At 30.7% G+C, this 16016-nt stretch overlaps 2 protein-coding genes across 14 annotated transcripts in view; one reads left to right on the top strand and one right to left on the bottom strand.

Annotated features, from left to right (window-relative positions):
- On the bottom strand, positions 1-4775 carry LOC137924531 (TIMELESS-interacting protein). The gene is made up of 5 exons (XM_068767919.1): positions 4549-4775; positions 4236-4382; positions 1630-1766; positions 1241-1443; positions 1-838 (listed from the first exon to the last, which is right to left on the bottom strand). The coding sequence occupies exons 1-5, from the start codon at positions 4685-4687 to the stop codon at positions 1-3; spliced, it is 1464 nt and encodes a 487-aa protein (XP_068624020.1). The 5' UTR covers positions 4688-4775.
- A 716-nt stretch (positions 4776-5491) lies between these two features.
- LOC137924755 (protein lingerer-like) overlaps positions 5492-16016 on the top strand; it is a 49756-nt gene continuing 39231 nt past the window's right edge. For 10 of the 13 annotated variants that reach the window (XM_068768189.1, XM_068768185.1, XM_068768183.1 and 7 more), the window contains exon 1: positions 5492-5580. The gene's annotated coding sequence lies outside the window, so the exon portion shown is untranslated. The other 3 variants (XM_068768180.1, XM_068768182.1, XM_068768181.1) reach the window with 3 other exon arrangements.

Here is a 16016-nt window from a genome sequence, read left to right as displayed (position 1 = left end):
TTAAAAATCATCAGTCAAATCCACATCCATCAAGTCATCTAGATTATCATTTAATGCAGTAGATTTATTTTCATGGTTATTATCATTGACTTGTTCTTTAACCAAAGAATTATTTGCGTCTGCATTAAGTTCTTCTATATTTTCATCTGGCTCTATATTTTTATTTATTTGAATTTCACTTTCAATTACTTCTATTACTTCATCACTATTTATTTTGTTAACCAGTGTTGTTGTTTCTTCAATCTTATTATTATCATCTACAATTTTCAATTCATTTTCAGTTGGTTTCACTGTTTCTTTATAATTATTACTTATATCATCTGACTGTATATCTGTACTATGTTCTATGTCACTATTATTACTGTTATTATCAACAGTTTCATTAATAACTTCCATTTGTTGATATGTGTTAATTTTATTTTGAGATTTCGTAACTTTAATGTCATTGCTTAATTCATTTGTATCACTGAGGTCTTCATCACTTATTTCCTTATGAGTTTCTTTAAGTTTATCACGTTCCTTATTACCGGATGTATGAATGTCTACTGTTATTGATTCAACAGCTGCACTTTCTTCATCAGAGCTGTCTATAATATTTGATCTATTATGCTTCCTCATTGTAGTTACATCATCTTGAACCTCGGAAATTTCTTCAATAATTTTGTCTAATTGACTGCCAGAGCTTGCTTCTTCGTGTAAAACAGTTTTTGTATTATTATAATTTTTCAATCTAGCAAGGCGCCTCTCTTCAGCAAGCTTACGACTTTTTATCATTCGTTCCCGTTGTTCATCACTGATTGATGGTGAAGATGTCGCTTTTGGTGCAGAAAAAGTTAACCTGAAACTACTACATGTTAACCAAAAAAAAAGTAATAAATTATTTTATCACCTGCAAAGTGTCTGTTATGTTCATATGTAACCTATTATACCAATAGGCATTTACATGTACTTTCGAAATGTCAAAAATTTTAACATTATAAGCAATAAGCTTCCACAAGCAAGCTATACAAAAAATCCTTATTGAATTTTTTAGGAATAAAAATGATGTAATTTTTGATAAATTCATCATTATTTCATGAATGGGACTTCCACTGCTGGATATGGGCCTTCCCCACAGATCTCCAATAGGACAGGTTAGAAGCGGCCTACATCCAGCATCTTCCCAATATAATTCCTCAATATTTTCCAAAACATTTTTTAATATTGATAAAAATATAGTAGTTACGGAATAAAACTTTACCTATCAAAAGCTGATTCTTCCGGCATCACTTTTTTAGCAGATGAGGGTTCAATTGTCGATCTTGCCAATTCAATTTGCTGCTGCAAGAGTTTATCAAATTCATCCTCCTCCCTTTCAACTGGGACTTCATCATCGCTGGAGTCTTTCTGAACCACAGTCTCCTCCGAACTGTACTGATCTGATCTTATTTTGTGCAAATGTACCTGTGAAATGTATAATACTGTCATTAATAATTTGTTAAATAAATGATAATAACCAAACACCACACAGGTGGATTTTGCTTAAACCATAAGCCAAAACTTTAGCATAAATGCATTATAAGCATAATGCATAATCATCTAATGAATCTTTTACAATACTCTGGTAATATACAATAAATAAATAATTACCATAACAGGTCGCTTTTTGCCCAATGTCTCAATCTTCTTTAAGCAATCTTCAAATTGGAATTTAGGGTATAATCTATAAGCCCAGTGTTCCAATTTCTTTAGAACTAAATCAAGATCCTCTTTTTCATGTCCCTTACCTAAAATGTTATCATAAAGTTAAATCTATAACATTCACAATAAAAAAAGAAATAAATAAATCAATTGAAAGATGTTAACATTAAAATAAAATCTCTTTGTATTTCCAGCTTTAGGGGAACAGCTCGCAATAGCAATACCGTAAAAGCTCCTTATTCACACTTTAAATTTCTTTTATATGGATCTAATAAGTACATATATAATAATTAAAGGATTCCATTAGGCATACAACCCAATATACTATATAAGCCGGCAAATGGACTAATGAAGAGAGTAAAATAGATCTTATTACACCTATGCCTAAAGTTTGTTATTAAATGATATTGCAGAGAACTTTAACATAAGCCACCTTAGTTGCTATTGGTGTTTTTGAAAATGTAAACAAATAGAATGAAAGCAACTTTATTATTGAACAAATAAATTATATTTTTAGATGTCACTGTTCCATTCTATAGTAAAAGCCACTTTGTCTTAGAGATGGGCAAAATGTATCCATAACAAGAAAAAAGTGATTTATATGTTTTCAATCTTGAGATATACATCACTCATTTATATCTTTAACTCATTTAGGCCGCAAAGAATATATTTACACTGCTGCTATGGTTCTAATGCATCTAGAGATTATGTCATTAAACCACCAATGATATACAGACCATTTAATCCTAAGGGTTTAAAAATCAAAACAAAGACAACCTGCCAGTGTTTTGGTGTTAATAAAAAAGTGTGTGTTACAAGCACTATTTTTTGTAACTGATTCCAGAACTGTTTTATCTGAAGTTGAAACTTATTTAAAGTACAGTACAGAATATAGACTAAAGCTAATAATTTCTAATTTTGGACAGTGCACCAGGTCATTCTCATAAATTTGAAACTATGCATCCAAATATAAGTGACATTTTTAAATCAGAACAAAGGGTATTAAGTTCTATTACATTAAAGGAATCATCAATCATATTGGATAATATATATGTATTGTAATCCTGAGAAATTTGACATAGCAAAGTGCATCGTAAATATACCTAAGAATTATTGGAAGAATTGAAGTAAAAAACACATTAAAGTCATGCTGAAAAAAACTGTGGCCTGCTCTGACTATGGAAAATGATGAAGAATCTGTGCGAGTTCAAACTTTTACTGCAAACATAGTTGAAATCGCCAATGGAATAAGACAAGATGGTTATGAAGAAATAGAATCAAGTGACACTCAGAAATTGCTTGAATCTTAACATAAAGATTTGACTGGAACCGACTTGGAGGTAATGTTGAATTCACAGCCCATTGAGGCAGAGGCTTCAACAAGTACTGGACACGAAAAATTTAATTTGAAAAATCTGAGTAAAAGTTGAAGAATGGCAAATGAGCTTTGCAATTTCTTTATGGAATTTGATCTGTCTATGAAACAGTCTTATTTTTAGAGGATACGAATTGCTAATGTGACTTCTGCATGTCAGTCTGATGAAGCTTTTTTTTTGTTGAAAAACATTGTCTTAATTAAACAAATGTTCAAACACTTCAATCAAATAGAATTTTTTATATATATTTGTTTCTTTTATTTGTATTGTGTGTCTCCTAGGAATATATCCCCTATAAACCTATATCAATTACCATTCACAATTACTGCATTAGCAGCATATTAGTGGACATATACCATGCAAATAACAAGCTTTTACTGTATTAAAATACTGGAGAGATTTTAGGCTAAAACACTATGAGTCCTGAAGTAACTGGAGATCACAAGACAAGAAATTACCAGACAAGAATGCCAGCCATGAATAACACACTTTAATGAACTGACATCTTAGCTGGAGGACACAGGAAGGGACAAACACATGTTTCAGACTAAAATAGCATAGTGTGACTAGACTGGGCATAAAGTGTGATAGCAAATGACATGAATACACATAGATTCTTTCTGATACCTTAAATTTAAAATAGCTTGTGTATTAAAAAAAAAACTTCTTTGTACTGAAACTTCAAACATTATTTTAGTCTGCAAAAAGTGGTGCAGCAAACCATTGCTTGGAACGAGAGCAAAAATTTAAATATCAATGAGAAAAACATTTACAACCACTTTGTAACCTCCCTGCACCAAACAAAGCAGGAGAACAAGTATTATAATAAAAAAATATATTATTATAGTATTTGTTATTCATTTAGGCTAAAAGAATTACTAGTATGTAGGAATAAAGCAATTTTTTCATCTCTTAGGCTAATTTAAAACTTGTAGCTGGCACTTGAACCTTCAATTCAAGATTAGTATTCTCTAGCCAAGCTTTAAGTCTCAACTGATGGCAAAATAATTCTTACTGACAGATGGACTTTGTGCAACAGAACCATAAGTTACTTACAAATACATGTAGCATTCCATCTGGAGCAGCCATTCGGTTTACTTCAGACAACAAACTTTTGCCTCAATTAGAACTTGTTTACTCCTAAATTACTCTACCTCTAAAGTGGTGACCCCAACATACCTCTAAAGTTAAAATCTTTGAAATGTTCGGGTATCACTTGAATGCCCCTTGGACCAGTTAACCTGGCCGGATTTAATAGAACTCTTGGATTTTTTACGGCACGTTTTGTTTTTGTGCTTGTAGGATCAACACGCCTTTTCTCCTCTTCTGCAATAAATGTTTTTTTTATTATAATTTATAAGGTACAATTTATTTGTAGTTTGACTCCCTATTTAGAAAAAAAAACTTACTTTCTTGTTTGACATGATGATGATGATTTCCAACTTCACCGGTCTGAAGTCGCTACTCTTTTTAAATAAAAAATAATACATACCGGCTTCGTCTTCCTTAACACTGTCATTATCACTGTCTGATCGAGGTTTGTCGTCGTATTCGTCGCCTTCGATAATACGTTCCAGTTCCCTCGCCTCGTCGGCTTCATCTCTTAGAAATATATCTTCTAAAAGGGACATATTTTATTTATAATCTCTCTCTCTTTCAAATATCTTTGCCGTGTTTCTTAATAATAAATAAGTAGTAGTCTTTGACATTGACGTTTTGTTGAAATTTGGCGGAAGAAAATTTTAACTGAAAGTAAAAAAGTTGCCAATCCTATTATTAAACTATAAATATTAAATCATAGAGAATTCTTGACATTTTTAAGTTTTTTGTAAAATCAGTTTCAAACAATTTTTGTTAAAAATAATGTTAAGACAAATAGTTTAAATGTAACTTTTGGGAACAATAACATTTTAATGATACAAATTTGTGATTCACGATTAGAGCAAATTAAAAAAATTATAAATACAATTTCACTGTTAAAATTTGTATATTTGAACCAAAAATTAAGTTCACATAACCACGTCGGTGTTATTGAAAGTCTATCGGCAGGCCTTTAAATAGTGTTGTAAGACACTCTAAATTAAAATAAAACTTAGTTTTGTTATAAAAATCTATACTGAATTGCTATTAAATATGCAAAAAATGTCATACTTTACATGGTACTATTTTTTACACATAAAATAGGAGTTGAGGTCACTTTTTAAAAACTTGAAAGGAAAGAAATGTTTTTTTTAATTTTTATACAATGATATTTATACAATACACGATACTTTTTTTCCAAATAATTAAAAAAGTAAGTATTGATTTACTCGATTATTAAAAATTTATTTTTATATTTAGTGGATTTTATATTTTTGGATTTAATACCATAATGAAATATGCGTAGGTTGATACTCTGAGTAATCGGAATTATGCAACCAGAAAAATTGGCAATAAAACTGGCCATTTTTTAAATCGCGACTTCGGTCATGGTACATCACTAGGAAGTCACGTGACCAGCTTGCGTTTGAGAGCGCATTCACAGGTATGGAAATAATAAATTTTATTAGAAATCGCGCTGTATTTCGGATAATACATTAGTATTAAGGTAAAAATCCAAGTTAAGGTTCTAATGTGTGATGATGTGCTGTTAAATGCGATGTGAATTTGTGCCGTTTTCCGTTATTTCATCAACAAAGACTGTCATTTTGATACCAAGAAAGGTGCTTCAAGAATGGCGTCCCCCACATGTGCTGCTCGCCTATTGAATTTCGTCTCCGTAGGACGTTTGAGAAATTGATGACGTGAGCCCCCGTTACTTTGCAGATGTGCATATAAATCGGGTTTTCTGATGTTTTCGTGGAAGATTTCGCATCATAGGCCATCATACTGGTTTAGCCTCGCGGTCCATTCAGTTATGAATCATTGTCCCGAATCCTGCTTAAAGTAACGTAAATCTTCCATAATTATATTTTTCGATTGCGTGTGACTTGATAAGTTAAGTTTTTGGCGCTATAAAATTACGACTAATTTTCGTTCCGTTGGTTTTGTTTTGTTTACTAATTTGCCGCTGCCACAACGCCTAGCGGTGTTCTACACGAAATGTTATCACACATGTATTTTGTTCTCTTTGGTGATTAATATACGTATGTGTTTCTATCAATATTGGACTATTTGTTGCTTCTTATGAGGTTTGTATATCTTTTTTCAAGCCACTAGATCAATATCGTCTACTGTAACACTAAAATTCGTCAAATATCCACGTCGCTAATTATGTTATTCCATAAAATCAATGAACCTTGATGTTGACATATGTTAGTTAGACATTTACTGTCTGTTTTGATGTTTTTAACTTATTCATTATAAGTGTTTTCACCCATATTCGATTATCTATTCACAGAAATTATATAAATTCGAGTGAAACAGTATTATTGTGTTATGGTTAACTAAAACTTTTAAGTGTTTGTGTATATCAAAAACAAAGTAAACCTTGTTTGTTTTTGCAAATGTCCAACAGAGCTAATGATATTATCCATGTAAAGTAACTACTCCTTATTAGTATAGTAAAACATTTATTTGTTTTACTACCTGATAGTATATCTTCTGTCTTTCAAGGACATTTACATCCCTTGAATGCTTCTATGGTAAATTTTAGATAGTTTTATGAAGAATTTAGTTTTGTATTAAGTTTATCTGTCATGAATTTGAAAACATCTTTGCCATATATAGACCTACTCATAAAAATTTAATTGACTAAAATGTAGCCAGACATATATAGTCAACTATTTTTAAAGGTTTATATACTTAATTAAATGTTAACAATATTCAAATGTAATACTTGATATATTCTCAAGAATCTAATTTGCAAGGTATAATAAATTTAAGAAAACCAATGGAGAATGTTATGTGACCAAATTAGATTTAGGCCTCAGTCAGGATTATAAAACATACTTCATCTTACCTCAATACCTGAACTTGATATTAGAGATGGAGTTTCTCTCATGAACAATGTTGCTAAATCTTGAACTAAATAAACATTTTATTACTTCTGAATGTATAAAGTTTGATGTTTCAATCTTGTATACATTTAAGTATTATTACATACAGTATAAAGAATTCATTTGGACAAGTTTATATGTCTATATTTATTATTTTAATTATTGATTATAACTTATGAAGGTGTCATTAACTAGTTTATGTGAAAATTAATAAAACACTGATCATTTTGGGTCTTTGTACTTCACATGCATGCAGATGATATATATTATCTCATTCATACCTTCAGAATAGAATTTTTTCAACACAAAAGTGTCTTCCATAATAACATCACAAGATCTCTTAGGGAGAATGAGCATATGTCTGAAAAAATTAAAATAGTTTTTATTTTAAATTTACTTATATAATTAACAAGAAATACATTTTGTTTACTAACATTTTCACAGTGTGTATGTCTATCACTGCTGGAGTGAACTATACATAATTATAAGAGGGACCAGGAAATAATGTACCTTAAGTTAAATTCACATAACTAAATTTTTAACAAGTTTAAAATTCTAATCAACAATATATTCACCTTTGTTATCAACAATCTTTTGCCATCTAGTATACAAATTTTCAATGCTGGAGTGGTAAAAATAAATTGGTTTTTCTGTGAATTTGTCAACAGAAATGATTTTAATTTCTGGTCACCTTAATATTTTACATCGTTCAATACAATTCTTGTGTACTTTTTAAAATATTTAAATCATTTTTGACTAATAGCTTTTTTCCTATGCTTTTAGCTATAATAAGGAGTTCTTAATTTTTGTTACATAATAGAAAAAATAGTATAAAAAATTATATTCATTATAATTACATTCTGTAATTTTTAATTATAATTTGGTACATGTAAAATGTGGTTGATATTATGAACTTATAAAATCATATATAATAATTAAATAGCCACAAACATACATCCTATATTGTTCAAATAAGTTATGCTTAGAAAATGAACCCAATTCATTATATTATATAAATTTGTATAATGCCAGAATCATTTAATCATTGATGAATCATAAATTTAACACTCAATAAAACCTACTAAATATTCCTTTACACCACTTTATAAGACAGGAATAGTAGAACATTGTAATAGGTAAAATTTAACAAAATAATATAAAGTTTAATTTAAATCATTAACTGTAAGGCGGAATGGCATGTGCCATGTCAGCTTGTTGAAAATTAAAGCAAAGAATCATGTCACTTGCTAACAATTTGCTAAATATTCAAGTCTCATGTAACATTATATTGCAACAATGTTATTCAACCTTATATGGTTCTCTGTATGGTGTGCCTATATAAGTCTTGTTTATATTATTCTTTCTGTTTCGCCTCATATGAAGAAAACTCTGTAGTTTCTCTACTTATCACTACAAATAATAGGCCACACTTCAATGAGAATTCTGTGAAGATTTAGTGTTAAGTACTCTATTTCTTATTTAAGTAACCTAACACTGCCTTTTCAACAAGATTCAAGCAATTCCTTGTCTTGAACTACAAGAGAAGTCTACAATCATCAATCTTATATTACTTTGTTCTTTGCATATATCTGACTTCATTTATTCTTCTTTTCCTGTCTAGTGTTCTTCTTTTGAACAAACTTATTCTGAAAATTAGAGTTTGCAAACAGTTATATGTTTAAAAAGGGGTTTCAAGGGCCATTGTCAGAAAACTATGACTTTTCTTGAATTTAGGATTACATATGAATATATTATATCCTCCTATTTAGGTATGTGTTAATTAGTAATTAGATGTAATGTATAGCTATATAATTTTTCTATAACATTTGCCTTGTTACCTCTACACCACCCTGGGTTGACTGGTAGATATGCCTACAAGGTATTAAGACTGCCATTACATAACGTGCAATAAGAGTAACATTTACATTTGTAAACTATAATTTTCATCTACATAAAATAAACTTTTAACAATTATCTTCATTTTTCACTTAACTATTAGTTGTCGTTTAAAAACTTAATACAGAGGTAGGCTGTTATTTTAAATTATTACATTTATGAGATTTTGCTAAAATATTGTAAGAGGTAATATTTGTCTTAACCTTGAAACAATAAAGAATTGTATGACATAAGGTCACTCGGGTTAGGAGTTGGAATTTGCAATCTCCCTTTGTCTGAAAGATAACTGGCTACAATGGCATGAGTAATCAATAAGGACATTCTATATTTGGAATATCTGCATATAATGTCACCAACATAGTAATAAGATGCTGTTACAAGTCAGACTATTTCCATTGTATTTGATTGTAGTGATGCATTAAGATATTTCATACTATATACCAGTGATGGCCAAACTGCACCTCGTGAGCCACATGACTCTTTGGACAATTATGTTTGGTTCAGATTGATTGTTGAATTATTTCAATATTTAAATTTATATAACCTATGTCAGCTCCTGGAAAATTATATTATTATAATAATTGTTATTATTCCACCATAAAATTAGGGAAATAAAAACACCAATCATAAATAACTAACTAGCATCTTAAGTATTATTGTGTGCCCTTATATCTATCTTCAATATTCTTATTTTGTACTACTGTTTGATTAATTTTAATAAATGTTATATTTATTAAAAAAATCTTTAGGTGTTTTAAATGTGTGTTCAATTGCGGCTCGCAAAAAATTTCAAATTTAGGAAAAAAGGCTAGGACTTTTAAAGAGTTTGGCTTCCCCTGGTATATACTATACAGTTTAGGAAGAGTACCAAGAGGCTACATGACCTCATGACTCTGAGAAAATGTAGATGCAATATAGCAAACTATAGTTAGTTGAAGTACATTTAATTTATACAGGTTGTTCATAAATTGAAGTCGAGCCAAAATCAGGTCATAGGGAAAATTAAAAAAAAAATGATCAAAACTATTATTTAAAGATGATGAATGTAAAAAATTATTAGTTCTTTGCAGTAATTATTTAAATATGTAGTACATAAAAATTTCAAATAGGTTGAGATATTTTCTTTAATTTCCTAAGGGCTACATTAGTAAGTCTTATCAAATATTTTTGGCTTGATGATACATCCTGTATATTGATTTTATCTTGGCTCCTCACCAACAAGACATTTTTCTATTCAGTCTATGAGTAGACTGGGTGAGAAAGCACAGTTATTACACTTTTTGTATAATTTATTGCTGTTTCATGTACATTAAAAGTTTCAAATAATTAAAGCCTGAATATTTTATTCAAATTATTATTTTTTTTTAAATTGTGTCAAGGTTTTAAATGTAGAAGTTATTTTACTGAATATTAGATCCAAAAGTCATGTGTTGCAGCTGATCAAAAGTTTTTGTTTTTAAATTTGATTTAAATTCTGCTACACAGGTGGATGAAAGTTCATTTGGAATACTGGTGAATAACTTCATGCAGTAGAAAGTGTGCAGGGACAGATATTAAACAATAATTGATTTCAGTACTGTCTTAATTTTGACAATGATTTTTCATACTATATTATCAATATACTATTATTTGTAAAACCATAGATAGTTTTTAAAGTAAATAATTTTTTTCTACACTTACAGTAGGATTGTTCACTTATTCTACATTTGAATTGGCTTGTATGAAGTATTTTATAAATACAATCAAATGTATTATTATACAACAATTATACAACTAGTGAACTAAACAAGGTACAGGATGGTGGCAATTTCAAATAAGCAATTTTGAATAGTTCAGCTGATATTTTATAATTTGAGATTTATTTGAACTTTTTAAGGGAATTTATTGGTACATTATATCCATTAGGCTAGCACTCTTGACTCATTTCCTCAATCCAGTCAGATACTTGGCTTTCTGTATCATATAATCACAGTTATAAATTACTGTGTAAAATTTAAAATAACATTGAGATGAATATTTTTTTAACTAAACAAAAAACTTATTAAAATAATTGTTAAGTTTTACAGTTAATATATATATATATATATATATATATATATATATATATATTTATAATATATATATATATATATATATATATATATATATATTTATAATATATATATATATATATATATTAATATTAAAGTTATGTTTGCGAAAATTCACAACAAAATAATTGTCATTATTATTAAATTAATCTTTCTGCTTCTGTTTTGTATACAGAGTTCTTTGAACTGATAAAAATAGCCAGTAATCTGCTGGTTTTGATTACGGGCGCATTAAATGTTTACATTATTATGCGCGTCGTAAATTATTATCTATAACCCGTTTGAAACGTTTAGTGGTCAATGTTATTCTTTTGAATTTAGAATGTGACTTATTCATTATTTAAATTTTGCGATTATAAATTACTTTAGGGTACCTAATATTTTTTTTCTTTTTTGCGCAAACGATTCGTTTTATAAAATACTGTTTTATTAGGTAACTTATGAATATATACAGGGTGTATACAAGCTGTCTGTCGTTTCTGGGATCGTCGAATAGGGTTTAATAACCCCATATTGCGCGGTAACGCCTTGCCTCCATATTGGGAGTTAGGCGACCAGTGGTACTAAACCTTTTTTTTTTTTAAATAAACGATGATTTCTATGAATCGCCACGATGATCGGTCTTGTGTTACACGCATCCAGCGGATACTGCGACCTTGATGTCGTCCAACCTAGTGGTTGGCACATCACTTAAATAGTTATAATCGAAAATAATTTGAATTGTAGATTCTTGCACTATTAGTAAGTTTCAACCATTGTTATTAGTTTGGCTTATCTAAACATCAGATGGGAAATGTGGGTATCATCGTCATCGTTATTAATTCAAGCCTAAAGACGTCCACAGCTGGACATAGGCATCTTCTAGAAATTTCTACTAGGACTGGATGGAAGTAATCTATCTAGAGTTTTCCGACGTTATGAGTGGACGTTCCTGACAGCGTTTGCCGGTCCGTGGTTTCTACTCCAGAACCTCAAAGCTCCAGCGTCCATCTTCTACGCGATATGTGACCTTCTCAATGCAAATTCAACTTGACAATCCGCTAGGCCAGTGTTTCTCAACATTTATGCCATGTCCCACCTAAACTTTTCTATAATTCTTCCGCCCCCTATACAGAATCTATCATTTTTATATAACATAGAAATGGTTACACTTTAGTCGAGTCCATTTTCGGATTGCCTCTCTGTAGGATGCGTAGGCCCCACGTTGGGGAAACACTGGTAGGTTATGTCATATACTTTATTTCTTTGATATCCTCATTTCTGTAGTCTTATATGCATTGACTAGACAACTCATAGTATAATCATTTAGTTTTGAATCCGATGTCCAATGCATAATTTTAAGAAGCGTTTTAGTTGTTCATTTTTTTTTTCAACTGCCTTTTCCAGGTTAAACCAAATAAATAGTATATTGCCATAACATTAATTGACTGGTTCTCTTGAACCTAGTAAGTATAGGTCCCTCGACGACTTTTTAATTCAGTGATCTATGTTAAGTTATTAGTTCGCATCGACGCACCTGTGGTAGCCTATGAAATTAAGTTCTTATATATAGGGTGATTGGAAATAGATGTAAAGGCTTCAATAGGCGAGTATATAGCTCATTTGTTGGTAAAAAGCTTTAGAGCTTTTATACATTTTCCGATTGGTCTGTATAAAGCTATCACTGTAAAATGTTATATTGTTTCTATTGTTATACGACAGACCAATTTCTTCTGGCAGTACTATATCATGGGTATTTTATATACAGTAAATAAGCTGTTTGTTCCACCTTCAACCCTTTTGAGCAGTGGCAGCCCAGGGGTTGGAGGATTGAGACTTGCGATAATAAGGTTAGGGTGTCGATTACTGGAATAGTCTTGTATAATTCATACTTGTGCATTAATTATGTGGGATTACCTGATTAAACAAGTTTCTGCAGGATAGGCAGCAGTGTTCTCTGTGTACAATAATGTAATACTGTTGAGCGTGGCGATTATGGTATATCCCTTCATAGATATACCTTTGGGGGCCTATGCCTTGTGGTAGGCGTCTGAGCTGCAACGACCTTTTTAAAGATTTTAAATCTATAACCGCAAAAAAATTGTAAAAAAAATTATAAAACGCTGTCGTGCCTCGCAGCTGGGAGAAGAAAGATCCGTATCAAATAGCGGCAACCCTCTCCCAACTGTCTGCGTTTAGTTAAAGCGAAAGATAAATATTGTAAAAAAAAAACCACTAGCGATACAAATTAGAATTAATAAAAAAAAAATCTATAACCGAACGGTGTACGAAATGTATTTTTAATAACTGAACATTGTTAGGGCTTCGTTAAAAACAAACAAATAAGACCAATGATTTAAAAAAATAATCGTAATAATTAATTGTTTTTATCTTTCGTTTTAATCACAATTAAAGTTAGTAAATGGTTTAAGAGGCTTAAACCCAGCTGTCTTTAAAATATGGACCCTTATAATAATAAAAAACAACCAGTGTATAAATCCTAGAGGCAAGTTCAGATGCAACTGTCTTTCAAGTCGATACAAACTTCATCTAGTGTCAATGTCAGGCATACCAAGCTGATACAGTAGTAAATTATCTAAACGTTTATTTACATAAACCATTACGCCTCTAACAGTAACGAGTGTTGGCAGGAGTTCAAAGTACGTTCAAAATTAATTATTATAATGTTCATGTTTAATAGTCTCTAATTGCAGACCATTAATCATATTATTTATTTAACACAACAATTCAGTAGATATTTAAAAATATATATAATCAAGTTTGCTGCATGTAGGTACATTGATTTCGGATTCGCTCAGCGACGGTTAACTTAAAATTCAGCCTTTTAAAAAACACTTGCGGGTTATTTGCGAAGCTATTTTGTAATTCAACAGTCCGCAGACAACCTTTTTTACAGTTACAGTCGACGTTTTTCTTAAACGATTCTCCATTTTGTATATTTTCGACTTAATCGTTGTAATATTTTCATTGCTAGGATGAAACACCTCTTGGGTCATTTTTATATATCTTAATACAGCCTAGGGGCAGTGTTTCCCAACGTGGGGCCCTTGTCCCACAATGGGGCTTTTCGAAAATGGAATCTACATGAGTTTTAGCCTTTCGCTTTGGGCCATTTAATGCAACGCTGGATTTCGGTGCCAAATAATGTTAAAAGCAAATTCTTAAAAAATTGCAGTAAATAATTATTAGGTATAATATTGCTTTACCGCATGGCTTATGAGGAAACTGAAATACCTAAATCCGACTAATTGTACAAGACATATTGACATCGTGTTTATTTTCGTTTTTAAGTAAATTTGGATTTAGTGCTGTAAATAATTTATTGATAAATCTGCTAACGAAATAGGAACTTAGTATAAAACCTGTGTAGCAAGCATCAAACGCAAGTATATCACTGCATAAAATAATAAATTAACATGGAAAAAAATTTATTGAAATTATTTGGGAATTGAATTTCGTTTTTTCGTTATTTTTTGAAGAATTATTTAAATAGTTAAAAATTTAGTTTTTTTTTAAAAAAAAATCCAATAATTTAAGTGTTAAAATAACAATATAAATTTTAATTTAAACGTATAAGTATATTACAAAGAGTGGCATAAATATTTTAGAAACGCTAAGGTGGGACATTGCACGAATAGTTTGAGAAACACTGGTCTAGGGTTACTAACGTTCAGCTAATACAGTAATACCCCGCTTTACGCGACCCCGTTATACACGGTTTCACTATAACGCGAATTGCAAATTTCGCGCTCAAATGCCTCGAATTACGCGAAAGAGTCCGTATAAATATAATGTAGTCATCAACTTCTCTATGGTGTCTTGACCATCTGTCAAACAATTAAAAACAGTGTTGGGTGTTATGAACGTATTTTACAAGAACGTAAACAAAACGTTACCCAAAAGAGAATAGATGTATTTTTCCGTAAAAAATAAGAGTATGTGTTGTATAGTGTTCCTAGAATTAGTGATTGATTAAAATGATTTGTATTTTTTTGTAATTATTTTTTACTATGTTTAATCATAAACCTCGTTATACGCGAATTTCAATTAACGCGATTTTTTTTGGAACGTATCCCCCGCGTAAAGCGGGGTATTACTGTACTAAATATTCAGATATGGTTGTCTGTCCTTTTGGGTGGACGTACACGACCATATCATTAAAACCTCAGCGGCAGTATGTTCTGCATAATATGTAACCTATTCACTGCCACTACAACCTGCCAATCAGCTGAGCTGTTTCGGTTACTTTTGTCTACGGATTTCTTCATTCTTGAAATCCTACCATAGACGTCTTCGTGGCTGGTTGAGAGTTTGTTAAACAGTTCTATAGTACGTACGTACCACGTGCGTACTAGTTTGAAATGAAAATGATAAATTATTCGTCAACTTTCGAGAAACAAATAAATATTACTAATGATCGTCGACATAAATGATCTAAGCAGATTTATTTATATTCCTCTGAATATAAACAATAAAAATGACCTTTATTTCTATTAAATATTAGGGGGACCGGGAAGTAATGTCGTTTCTGTCGACATGTTTTACAGAAAAACTGATTTTTACCGCTCTAGCATTGAATATTTGTATACTAGATAGCAAAAGGTTGTTGATAGCGAAGGTGAACGAAATGTGATGTCGTTTCTGTCTGACATGTTTTACAGAAAAACTGATTTTTACCGCTAGGGCATTGAAATTTTTTATACTAGGTGAAAAAAGGTTGTTGATAACGAAGGCGAATGAATATATTGTTGATTAGAAATAAAAACTTGTAAAAAAATTGTGTGAATTTAACTTAAAAACGACATTACTTTTCGGTTTCCCTAATAATAGTAGCCTCTGTGGTAGCCACACCCATCTATAAGGGTTAGGTTAGGTTAGAGGTTTTGTTGCACCTTTTACTTGGTCGTCCTCTTTTCGTCCCTCTTTGACCATAGATATGTAAAAACTCTCCCATGTTCAAATAGGTATATAATGTCATCGAAACGCGCAGAGCATAG

The sequence above is a fragment of the Battus philenor genome, unplaced genomic scaffold (assembly GCF_028537555.1).
Source record: "Battus philenor isolate CCGP_79_NKW_IND1 unplaced genomic scaffold, ilBatPhil1.0.hap1 SCAF_24, whole genome shotgun sequence".
NCBI classification, from domain to species: Eukaryota; Metazoa; Arthropoda; class Insecta; order Lepidoptera; family Papilionidae; genus Battus; species Battus philenor.
This window is presented reverse-complemented; position numbering and strand designations above follow the sequence as displayed.